This window comes from Tetrahymena thermophila (genome assembly GCF_000189635.1).
Source record: "Tetrahymena thermophila SB210 genomic scaffold scf_8254449, whole genome shotgun sequence".
NCBI classification, from domain to species: Eukaryota; Ciliophora; class Oligohymenophorea; order Hymenostomatida; family Tetrahymenidae; genus Tetrahymena; species Tetrahymena thermophila.
Genome location: NW_002476228.1, coordinates 83,062 through 95,976, shown reverse-complemented (window position 1 = coordinate 95,976; position 12,915 = coordinate 83,062). Strand labels below are relative to the sequence as shown.

Below are 12,915 nucleotides of genomic sequence, written 5' to 3'. Positions count from 1 at the left end.
TTCCTTTAGTTCTTATAATTATTATTATTAATGAATGATATTGATTGCTAATCTTCTTCTTCGTCCTTATATTTCTTTATTTGTTTGTTATGTAAATTTACACAATTAATTTCTTCTATCAATGATAAATTCCCCTATATTTGATATCTTAAATTAAAAATTTTGTTATTTTATTGAATAAATGAATATGTTTTCATAATTTTTATTTTTTAGATTTAAATTTGTAAATTGCCTTCATTTTTTGGTAAGTATTTCAAATACAAAACACACAAATAGTATTTTTGCTTTATAGATTCTTATTTTTCCAAATTTTTATATTTATAGATTAAATTTGTTAGTGGTATCGATTCATTTAATCCTTTCCTATTTTCAGCCACACTTTTGTTATTTTTAGTATCTTTTACTCATCTAATTCTTAATTCTATTTAAATACATAAATAAATAATTATATTTTTATTGAATTATGATCTCAAATAATTATATAAAGTTCCATTATTTTTCATTTTATTTCTTCATTAAATTTTGCTAAATTCAATATTAAGATTGACTTATGATCTCTAAACAAATTATTTTTTTTATTGTTTAGATAAAAATATCTACAAATAATTGATTAACAAAATAAAATAAATCTTTACTATCAAACAGTCTAACTTTTTGCATATTTCATATAATTTACAAATTTTTGGCTCCTAATAATTTTTTTATGATTTTTTTCATTTTATAAATTGATATGAGACACACTTTATCATTTTTTAAAAATAAGCCATCTTACTTAAGTATATAAAAATTATTTATGTTAAAATTCATTTAAAAAAATAAGTAAAACATAATCTTGATAAAAAAATTATCCAACAGTTTTATAAAAAAAACATTTTCCCTCAATATTCATCATATAATATGAAGTAATAACGAAAAGCAAACTTTTTGAATAGAAGCTTATTAAATAAGTATTTTCTTTCTCTGTTCAAGAAAATATATGAGTAAATAGATTATTTTATGTAATAATTTAAAAAAATAATAGCTAACTCAACATTTTAGCTTCTATAAGTGATTTTTAAGGAAAAAAATATGTAATTAATTTTATCTTATTTTGAATTAAAAAATAATATTTTTTAAGGCTTTTTAACATTTTAATACAGAAAAAACACAGTGACAGCAGATTCACTTTCTGAATTTTTAAGAAAACAAAAGAAATAAAGTTAGTAAGCTATTGTAGAGTCTAAGAAATAAGTAAAAAAGAGATAGTTCTCATATGATTACAGATTTAAATAATAATAAAATTATTTAAATGAAATAGATATGTAAACCCTTTTAAATTAAAAAATTGAATAAAAGTATATCACTGAATAGTAATAACTTGGATAGAATTAGCTTAAGGTGCTTAGCGAAAGAATAAATCATAAAAGGACTTAATCTTTATTTACTAAAATATGACTTAATTTACAATTTATTAATAATCTTCATTACTTATAAAATAAAATTAAAATATATTTTATATGCTGTAATCAAGCAAAATTAAAATTTTTCTTCTTTTAATTTTAAAAAATATAAATATTTTATTCAAAGATATGGTTTTAATTAATAAAGTATAAAGGTTTTTTAATCTTTAAAAAGAATATTATTTTGATTACTAGTTTCTGCATTTATTTTAGCTTAAATTAATTTTGATTTATTTTTAATCAAAAAGTTGTTTTTTGTTAATTTACAATAAATCAAAATTAAATTTAAAGCTACGAAGAGAAAAAATTAAAAATGAATGACAAATTGTTTTATTTGAAAGCGATTAATTTGAATACGTGAATATAAAATAAATGAGGAAAATCAATAAAAATGGCAGTGAGTAATGTTAGTTTTAATAGGATTTAAATAACAAACAATAACATTAATCAAATGAATGATTTATATTTTACAGGAATTCAAAAATATGATGATATTGTATTTTAAATTATATATTTTGAAATTAGTATTAAGAATCAAAATCAGAGCTTAGCCTTCTTGATTTGTTCTTCTTAGACAGCCTTAGCAAGAGCTTCGACCTTGTGTTGAGATTTTTGTCCCAAGATACCACCACCCCAGGTCTTTCTGAGTTCGTCGTTAGCGTTGTAGTTGGTCTTGAAGAGTTCGGAGAATTATTAGAGCTTAGCCTTATCCTATTAAATTAAAAATAATTTATTTAATAAACTAATTTTTTATGCAAAAGTAGCTTACTTCGTTTCTAACTTCAGTGAGAGCAACAGCGGTAGCAGTCTTCTTGTTAACTAACTTACCGAGAGCAGCCTTACCTAATTGATTATTATGAATAATTTTAAATGGAATATAATTTTAATTTCAAGAAAATTAAATTTTCAGAGAAATTATCAAAAGAATCAAACATATAAATGAATGAATCCTTTTTATGTTTTGAATTTCCATTTAGGGTCATTGGTAGGGCTTTTTCGGTTCCGCACTGTTATGGTTAGTAAGAAGAGTGAGCATATTTTATGAAATTTAGATGAATAACGTTTGTTTGTTTGTTATTAAAAAGTAGATGATTAGTTTGTTTGAGATGGATAAGATGATAGCTGCATATTTACTAGATTGAAGTAAGAGTTAGTAGTGAAATACTAGTTTACTTTTTCAATCTGATTGAGCTCTTATCCAACTCTCAAGCTTTCTTTTATTGCTAAAAAGATATTTAATGAATGAATGCTGATGGACTGAAGCCTCATCATCATCATATATCTTTGAATAAAGCTGCTCTCACTTAAGCACAGCTTTTTTACTGACTAATATGTGAAACGTTTTTAACATACTTAAAATTAATTCTATCTAAATAATTGTGAAAATTAATTTTCTTAGATATCTAACTGAGTTAGATAAATGAAATTAATTTTCACTTTGATTGGGAGAGTAAAGTTTTTAGGATTTTTTTAAGAGTAAAGTTTTGATTTTAAATTATTTTAGAAAGAATTAATTTATTTTCTGATGAAGATAGTTTCACTGTTTATCAGTTTATCTTATAGCAAATAATCTTCATAATTGAAGATCAAGAAAGGTATAGAGGAATGCAATGCATAAAAGAAGTTAAGTTGGCTTTTCATCATATGTTTCGCTCGTTTCCGATCTGATTGATGATGAATGTTGGTATAATTTTAAAGATTATTTAAAATTCCAAACTGCAATCTTACTCATGAATAACTTTATTTGAATTACAAATATGTTTGCTTTTTTGTTTGTAATTCATTATTGATTAATTAATTAATTTATTTATTTATTACATAATCAGTTAATTAATGATTTATTTAATAACTTTAAGTTTTAATTAAACTCATCAATTAATTAATTCTCTTGCATTCATTTTATAATTCCTCTTTTTAACTTTCATCTATTTATTTCTATATTCAAATATTCATTTAATATGGTTGCTTCTTCTATTGTTTGTTTTATTTAACTTAGTGCAGATAAAAGCTCAACTCTAAAATTATTAGCTTTCAATTTTCTAACTAACTCCTAATTCATCTTTTTTCTAAACTGACTTTATACTTAATTAATTTTAGCTATTGGTTAATTTATTTATCTATTTATTTTAGTTACTAATGTTTAGCTATTTCATTAATAAATATTATTGCAAAATCAGATTAAAAATAATTAAGAGAAGTTAATTGAGCTAATATATTGAGTTTTCAAGCATCTTCCCTAAACTCCATTGACATTTTATATGTTCAATATATTTATTTATTTATTTATCCTTATGATAATTTCAGTAATTGAATGAATAATAGCTTCAAGTAGCTATATTTGAAGATTGTGTTAATTATCTATTACCTTTAACAAAAGCGAAAGGAACGTCGTTCTTTCTGCAGAGTTGAGGAAGGAAGATAACCAATTCAATGGGATCAACGTCGTGAGCGATAACAACCAACTTAGCTTGCTTGTTTTCGATCAAAGTAGTGATGTGGTTAAGACCGTACTTGAGGACGATGGGCTTCTTGGTTTCAACTTACTTACCGTCCTTCTTGGCTTCAGCTTAAGCAACTAATCTTTGCTTCTTTTCAGCAGGCTTTTCAGGAGCGTAGGAAGCTAAGAGCTTGAATAAGTTAGAAGCTTTTCATTAAAAATAGATTTAATAAAATTCCACAATTACTAAAAATAATAGGTTTAAACAATTAATAATTAATTACATTGGTTCTTATCGAGGGTCTTGGTGAATTAGTGGATTTGGGGGGGAACTTTAAGTCTTTGGAGGAGGACTCTCTTTTGTCTTTAGAGAGTGATGTATCTGGGCCATCTGACGAATCTGGTGAGGTCTCTCTTGGGTTAGATATCACCACCGACTCTGAAGCTTCTGGGCTTAGCTTGGAAGAGGGGGTTCTTCTTCTTTTCAGCCTTCTTGGGCTTAGTAATCTTCTTGGGAGCTTTAGGCTATTTTATTAAGAGAACAAATATTTAGTATGGTGGAAGGAAAGCTGAATGTTAATTGGGCAATCAATCAATCATGTTGCTTGCTTGCTTTGAATAAATCTTAAAAATAAATTAAAATTTACCATTTGTATTTATGTATGTATTAGTTTTTCCTTTAATTAATTTTTCCTTATTTATTTTCTTATTAAGTTTTTGCTGTCTAATATATCCTTTTGAAATATTTGTCCCACCTTTTTATTCCTTCTTCTTTTAAGCTTTTTCACCTTTAATCAAATTTTTTATAACACTATCTATCCCCACTTCATCTAATAAATTTTATACTTTCCATTCATTTTACATAACCCAAAAAATTAATCTAAGATGCTATTGATTGTTCATTCTTTCATTCTATCTTAGATTGATAGGCATTTAGATCATAAATTAAATTTCTCTTAGTTAAATTCCATTTTCGATTATAAGTAGATATCACAATAAACTATTTTTATTTATTAATTTATATAATGTAATTAAAAAAATTTATTATTATTTTTATATTGATTATTTAATGAGTATCTTTTAAAAATGAAGAGCATAGCATTAATACTGAATAGGTTAATTTTATATTAATAATGATGATACCCATTTTATTTTATTACTTTATTAAATTAAGTTATCAAATTTATTTTAACATAATTTCATATTATAAATTAAACTAAATATAAATAAATAAAGGTTTTATTTAATTTTAGTAATTAATGATTTAAAAAGTTTAAAATTAAGATGTTTGTTTGTTTTATATATTTTTAATGTTGATTTTAAAATTAATTTATTTTAGAAAAATGCAAATTTAACAATAGGTTGAAATTAAATTCATATATCTTTTTTTTAATTAATTATATCTTTTTACTTTTTCCTCTACATTCAATAAATAATTAAGTAATTAATTAAGTATATTGTTTATGTATTTATTTTTATTTATTTGCAGTAGAATTATTTTTTTATTATTTATTTATTTATTATTTACTTATTTACTTTTTGCTTCCTATACCAATTAACTTCCAAAATTTACTCCTAAAAAATTAGATAAAATAAACATAGTATGCGAATAATGAATGCACTAATCAAGAAATTTTGATTTTAAAATTTATCTGATATATATTTATATACATTTAAAGAAGTGGAAGCACTAAAAATATGTACAAAAGAGGAGTGAAGTTTCTGAATAAATTTATAGTTTTTGATATAGTTTAAATAAAATTATATGAAATACAGTAGAAAGATGAATGGTTTTCAATAGTTTAGATATATTTCCTTTAACTATATTAATACACATACAAATTTAAATATAGTTTTTATTAAGGAAGTCAGATCATTGAACTAAAGCAGAAGCAGTTTGAGCGTTGCTATTTTTTATAAAAGTTGTTGTTAATATTTAATTTTTTATGAATTAAGTTAAAGTAGAATTAATTAATTAAATTAAATTTTTACTATTTCCATTTAGGGGGGAGCTTTTGGTTGAGCTTGTAGTATCTAGAGAGTCTGTGGATTCTAGATTCAACAAGAATAAGTCTGTACTTAGAGTCCTTGTCCTTTCTGTTCTTTTCCAAGTGCTTTCTGATGGAGAGAGCCTTCTTGATCAAGAAGTAAAGATCTTCGGGGAGTTGAGGAGCACAACCGTTCTTCTTGAGGATTCTGAGGATCTTTTAACCAGTCAAGAATCTAACTTGGGGAATACCGTGTTGATCTCTGAGGATAACACCAATTTGAGAGGGGGTAAGACCTATTTGATATTAAGAGAAGATAAATATTTTATTTATTTATTAAATCATTCTAATCAATCAGCTCATTTTGTTTGGGTAGCAAGCTATCAAACAATAAATAACATGATCTGCTTTCTTATTATTTTACAACTAACTATTTATCAAATTTATCAAAAAATATTCTCAACTATTTTTCATTCATTTATTCATTTTTATTTCAAAATTTGTTGATAAGCTATTCTTAACTGTTAAGGATGGATTATATATAGCTTTATGCTCTTTAACATTCAAATCCAATAAAAATTTCAATAAGAATTCATAAATCTTTTGGAAGTATTGCACAAATTTAGTATTATAAATCTTTAATTCGCAATTCATATACTATTGGCGATTTATTTAGTTAATTATATCTTGCCTACCATTTAACGGCATTTAAAATATTTAGTGAATTTAATATTTATTTAAAACATATCTTTCGCTAAATCTGTATTTTGTTTGGTTGTTTATTTATTTATTTAGTTATTATTTAGCTTTTGGAACTAAATTTATACTTCAAATACTATTTCTTAAGATATAAATAGTAAATGTATTCAGATGGATAGCTATGATCTTCCTTATTTCAACTTATTCTCTAATCGCTAAAGGAAACCAGCTTTAATAAATTTTAATTGCTTGCAATTCCTAAATTTAATTTTTAGTGCAACTATTATCATCAGGTTAACGTCTAATCCTATCTAAAATTAGAGAGAGAGAATGCTAATTATTTATTTGATTAATTCTTGGAGGTATTTGAAGAACCTGGAAGAAGTAGATAAGGTAAATGAAACGCTCGTGATCGCTGATGATACGACCTTTAGCGAAAATACTTTTTTTGAATTTATTCAAAAATTGTTTAGATTATTTACCTCATTATTCACATTTTGATTAAATACCATTTTGAGCTAATGTAAAGGCTCAATCTATTTTTGAAGGTGTTAATTTTTTATTTAATATTTAAAGCATTTTATGTTTATAATTACTATAGTGTTTATTCTTTTCTTAAAATAGATTTTAGTTAATAATTTTTATACTTTTAACTTTAATGTAATTTATTAACGTAGCAGTCGTTTAGTTTTGATGTTTGAATAGCTTTCGAAATATAAAATGAGCGAATTTATGTTAATATTGATTGATTGATGATTTATAATAAAAATATTTGAAAAAATGTGTACCCTTCTTGGCTAACTTGACGGAGAGGTCAACGACAGTAGAAGGAGTCATGTGGAGCCACTTAGGAGATCTTCTCTTGAAGGGGAGGGCACTTCCGGAGATACCCTTACCTTTACCTTTCATTTGCATACGACCCATTTTTAGTTATCTATGTAATATATATGATTAATTGTATTTTTATTTATCTTTCTTTTTTTTGATCTTTTATTTTTAATTCTTCTCCCCAAAAAGTCACACCTTCTTAAAAAATATATTTATCAATTTTACCCCAAAGCATTCTTTTTTGACTTTTCCTTTTTTTACTTCTTCTTCTTTCTTTAATTTCATTTGCAATCATATCGATATTATTTGATTCTTGTTTTCCTTCCTTCATTCCTTCATGTCAATGCTCTCTCTCTCTCACCATGATTATGCTCTTCCATTTTATGTTTGTTAAATTTTTCACTTCCTTATTATTTTATGAAAAAAGTGAATAAATATTTTAAGCATGACTTTTAAGCATTTAATTGAAATAAAATTATTTATAAAAAATGATTTATGCTTTTTAAATTAAATATTTGATTTTAAAACTTGTTCAAGTCTGTGTTGATTTTATCAAAAAATTAATTAAAAAAAAATATATTAATTTACAAACTATAAAATTAATTTTGCTTAATTTTAAAATATTTTATTTGAAGGTAAACAAACATAAAAAATAATAAATAAAACAAATATTGAAACAATACTGATGTAATTGATATTATTTGCAATTAATTGTATTTATACTGTGATACTCGCTTGCTATGTTTGTGATAAAATTTAATTAATTTTTATCAAAATTAATTCAATAACTTTTTTTTAGTATCCGAAATCATTTCTCAATCAATCAATCAAAAATTAGAAATAATAATAATCCATTAAGCAAGCAACTTTCAAAAGAAAAATAGACTAAAACAAGCAAATTTTATTTCAGATTTCATTTAATTTAGTATGTCAGATAATTTTTTAGCTATTCACAGTGCCCCTAAAATAATGTCTTTGCAGTAAATTTAGATCAACAATTCTAAAAAAACCTAAACACCCAGTATAAATAATTTTATTTTGTAAAAATAATTAGAAAAGCAAAAACTTTTGTTAAGTAGATTTTTCAACTATTTTTTATAAAAAGAAAAAAAGGATTTTTTTCGCAACAGAGGCAAAGGAAATTTATCACCTTTAAGAGCATTTTCTGTTAATTAAACGCAATAGACAAGTCAAAAAAAAGAAATTGTACATGAGTAGAACTATTTCATCAAATCAAAAGACTTAGATAATAGCTTTGAGATAAAAGGCCAATCTGAAAGAGATTAATCTGTTTCAAGTGTAAATGAAATTTAATCCTCTCTTTAACAAAAAAAAACTCGTTCTTTGCTTTACATAAAATCTTCTAATACCTAACGACTCTAATAAAATCTTAAAAAATTCAATTTTAATACAGAATAAAATATAACATCTTTTCCTTCATTTAATGCATTCCCTAAGTTAGATTAAGTTAGCAATCAAAAGATTAAAAGCAGCATAAATTTAGAAAGCAGTAATAATAAAAAGATTGAAAGTACTACTAGCTACTTTATGAATTTTCCTTCATAAAAGTCTGTCTAGAGGGATTAAAGTCCAATTTTGAAATCAAAATAAAAGGTTAAGAGTTATACTTTTATGTAAGATGAAAAAAATTAAATGCTTATGACCTAAATATTATTTAGAAAGCCTAAATTAACAAATAAATACTACCAAATAAAGCCACCTAATACTCCTCAAATTAAAGCCTTTGATTTATCTATAGATAAAAGAAATAAAACCTCAATAGGATTTCAATCTAATCAAAAACAAAATTAAATTTTTAAGCCTCAAATTTAGATATTAGATGAAAATTCGAAGGATGAATGTAAATTAAATTATTTTTTTTAAACTAAAAACATTTTATTTAAAAAAGGCGAAAACATGTCACCTGTAAGAGATTATTTTACAAAATTACCTTAGTCAGTAAGTGCAGAATCTTGGGCTGTTCTAAATGCAAATAATGGCTAAATCTTATTTGGTAATAATCACTTCATCATTCGGCAGATGGCATCTCTGACTAAAATTATGACTCTATATGTTTCTTTAAAAGTTATTTAAGCTCTAGATATTTCGCCTTTTAGAACCTATGTTGAAGTCTCTAAAAAAGCTGCTTCTATGAATGGCACTTCTGCAAGATTAATGTAAGAATATATTATTCATTTAGGAGTAATTTTAAAAAAATTTAATTATGTAAAAATAGAGAAGGTGATAGATTAAGCTTATGGGATCTAATGCACGGAATGATGCTGCCTAGTGGTAATGATGCAGCTACTGCTTTAGCTGAAAATTTAGGAGTTTTTTTATATTATCAATCTGAAGAATATAAATTATAATATTAGTAAAATCCATAACAATTTTAAAATGAAAAGTTTAGAGTAAAAAATTCTTAGGGTTACTTTATTAATTAAATGAATAAGTATGCACATAATTTATAATTAAATAATACTCATTTTGCTAATCCTACTGGGTTAGTAAATAATTTTAATAGAAGCACAGCTGCTGATTTAGCTAAACTTTCTTATCATTTGATAAAAGAAGAATAAGTAAAAAAAATTGTAGAGTGTAAATATCATTTCGCATAAATCTATATGAATAACAATAAAAAGAGAAGTGTTATATTTGAAAATACAAACAAGTTATTATCACATGGCTATTCTGGATTAAAAACTGGTATAACTACTGCTGCAGGTCCTTGTTTATCTGCATGGTATAAAGATGACTAAGTCAATCTAATTATTATTTTGTTAAATTCTTCTTCAATGGAATAGAGATGGGTTGATACTCAAAATCTAGTTTCTTGTGTTATAAATTAATAATAAAATTCTAATGTTCATTCTTCATAACTACCTTGAAGCAATATCATTACTAAAATAAATAAATAAATTATAAAATAAAATAAGAATTTTTGAGGGTTATCTTTAAAAAAAAAATGTTTCTAAAATGAAAAATAAATATTAAATAATTAATGAAAATCAAAAATAATTACATTAATTTATATATTTAACCCTCTAATTCAATAAAAATTAAAATTTAATTCTTTAATATTGAAAAATTTAATAATACTGCAGAATTAGATTGGATAAAAAATACAATGCTGGACTTTACATTATTACAAATAAACTAAATAATTTAAATAATTAGATATTTTATAAAGCCTAATCATTTTAAGGATCTACATTTATAATTATCAGCTTTTTTAATACAAGAAATAATTGATATTTTTATATTTTAAAACATCAAAATAACTGCTATACTTATCTTATAGTTTGCTATTAAATTGCTAAATATTATCTATGTAAAGAAATAAAATTATTTAGAATATAAAAACTACGATATTCTTTACTAAATTTGCATTTATAGATTTATATTTAGTATCAATCTTTTATATCAATATTTATGTTAAATTAAGTGTTTTGATATCATTTAAATGTATAAATTTGTATTAATATTTTTAATTATTCATTTAATTTTTAAGTATACAGCCTAATTAATGTAAATGTGGATTAATAGTTAAAAATAAATATATTTTTATACTTAAATTTCATTCAAATTAAAAAATTAATAATTAACAAACAATAGCTTAGGTTATATAAATAAATAAATTAGTTTTAATATTAAAGTTTTATTTTTTTAAATAAATTATCTTCAAAAGATAAATTCTAAAATATTCAAAGATAGATAGATAGATAGATAGATAGATAGATAGATAGATAGATAGATAGATAGATGGATGGATGGATGGATATTCAAGGAAAAATGGTGAAAAATAAATATAAAATAGTATTTAAATTTATTTTTATGTTAAATTTTATTGAGTAGATTACTATATATTTAACTAAATTTTCAGTCAGTCAATATATTCGATTTTGTTAAATTCTTCTTTTTTTAAATTTTTTTAAGGAATATCTACAAAACCACATCTTTTTAACCATTTACTTCCTTTATTAAGTAGATCAAATATCTAATTTTAGTAATGTTTTTAAATAAATTCTATATTTTCTACTTTGTGCCTCAAGCGATAATAGTCATTCTCTTTATTATGCAAAATTTATTAATATTTAGTGTCGAACCTTGCATTTTAAAGATCTTAAATTATAGATTCATCTAATAGTTAAAATTCATAAAGACCTAAAATATTGTGAGTATTAAAATTTAATCCGTTTTCTTTGTCATATTTATGGTTTAAATAAATTCTTTTGGTTTTTAATAAAACAGGTACTTTAAAATTATCCAAAGTATAAAGATAGGTTTAAACTTATGGAAGAATTTCTTCTTCTATACGTTACTAATAAAATAATAGGTACTAGTCTGCAAGAGTGAAGCATTTTGTGAATCTATATTATTAACATAGAGGATCAATGAATCCTTGCTAAGATAAATATTCTTTAAAAGCATATGAATTGCCTCCTAAGATCTCTTACAATATAGGACTATAACCTGCTTAGCAGCTATCCAGTTAACATTTTTCATAGTTTACTTTATAATAATTAAAATAAAAAATTTTTTTTGGATCTAGTTCAGATATAATTTTGTTGTATAATAATTCTCCAGCTGTTGTTCTTTCAAATATATGACTCTTAAAAAGCTTATCCTCTGTTTCTTGCTTAATTGTTTTTCTGTATGTTTAAAGATTTTACCAGAAGCATTAAATGTTTTAAGAGAATTTAAAAAGTGTTTAATCATTCAAAGACTATAACATTTGAGTGATATGATCTACATTATCCATATATTTCTCAATAAGTTCATTTTATATTACAATAAATTTATTATCAATTCTATGGATTATGTTTTGAATATGCTTCATGCTCTTATAAATGCATATTTTTTATTATTCCTTTAAATAATCTTCTTCCTCATTTTTAATTATGCTTCTCATATAATTTAAATCAACTATTTAATCTGCAAACAAGTAAAATTTTGATTTTGAAGAAAAGTAATTTCTACTTATTTAACTAGATGAACAATTTTAGTGATTTATTTTGAAGTCTATATTTAAATCTTGTTGTTTCATAAGGATATTACAATTTTTTTAGTTTTTTTCTTCTTCTTTTACTGATAGCAGTAATATCTAATCACATTCGTTACTTATCTTCTCGCTATCTTTATCAGATCCCTAATTTTGAGTAATATCTGAAGGTTTTATTTATCTAGTTTATTACTAGCTCTGATCAGATATGTCGTTTTCAGTCTCTATGTACTCTTACTTCACTTAAAAGAAAAATTTTTTTTCTAAATCTTATTAATTATTCTTCTAAACTGTTTCTAAAGGTTCTTCATATTCAGTCTTTTATTGAATGTCTTCTTATTTTTGATTTATTTCTTCATCATTTTTGTTAAAATAAGCAGAAAAGTGCTTTCTCTTAGACATTCTTAATTACTTAATTAAAAGTTTTTTGATTTATTTTATTAATTATTAAATAAACAATAATGAAGTGATTTAAGCGATAAATAATCAATGCTATTTTCGCTAATTTAACTTAGATTATAA

The 12,915-nt window shown here is 23.2% G+C and overlaps 4 protein-coding genes across 4 annotated transcripts; 1 reads left to right on the top strand and 3 right to left on the bottom strand. All coding sequences in view use genetic code 6, as the record gives it.

The window, feature by feature from the left end:
* Nucleotides 1–1,979: 1,979 nt before the first annotated feature.
* Nucleotides 1,980–4,526, bottom strand: TTHERM_00773340 (60S ribosomal L7Ae-like protein; the record flags this gene model as incomplete). Its single annotated transcript, XM_001031587.2, has 5 exons — nucleotides 1,980–2,150; nucleotides 2,209–2,282; nucleotides 3,805–4,083; nucleotides 4,161–4,401; nucleotides 4,524–4,526. The coding sequence occupies 5 exons, from the start codon at nucleotides 4,524–4,526 to the stop codon at nucleotides 1,980–1,982; spliced, it is 768 nt and encodes a 255-aa protein (XP_001031587.2).
* A 1,223-nt stretch (nucleotides 4,527–5,749) lies between these two features.
* TTHERM_00773330 (40S ribosomal protein S13) lies at nucleotides 5,750–7,487 on the bottom strand (the record flags this gene model as incomplete). Its single annotated transcript, XM_001031586.2, has 3 exons — nucleotides 5,750–5,783; nucleotides 5,869–6,160; nucleotides 7,352–7,487. The coding sequence occupies 3 exons, from the start codon at nucleotides 7,485–7,487 to the stop codon at nucleotides 5,750–5,752; spliced, it is 462 nt and encodes a 153-aa protein (XP_001031586.2).
* An 831-nt stretch (nucleotides 7,488–8,318) lies between these two features.
* Nucleotides 8,319–10,279, top strand: TTHERM_00773310 (D-alanyl-D-alanine carboxypeptidase family protein; the record flags this gene model as incomplete). The annotated part of the gene is made up of 4 exons (XM_001031584.2): nucleotides 8,319–8,412; nucleotides 8,497–9,252; nucleotides 9,301–9,568; nucleotides 9,628–10,279. The coding sequence occupies 4 exons, from the start codon at nucleotides 8,319–8,321 to the stop codon at nucleotides 10,277–10,279; spliced, it is 1,770 nt and encodes a 589-aa protein (XP_001031584.2).
* Nucleotides 10,280–11,274: 995 nt separating this feature from the next.
* On the bottom strand, nucleotides 11,275–12,834 carry TTHERM_000773309 (hypothetical protein; the record flags this gene model as incomplete). The annotated part of the gene is made up of 1 exon (XM_012799593.1): nucleotides 11,275–12,834. Exon 1 carries the CDS (start codon nucleotides 12,793–12,795, stop codon nucleotides 11,275–11,277), a length of 1,521 nt encoding a protein of 506 aa, XP_012655047.1. The 5' UTR covers nucleotides 12,796–12,834.
* Between the last annotated feature and the right edge of the window lie 81 nt (nucleotides 12,835–12,915).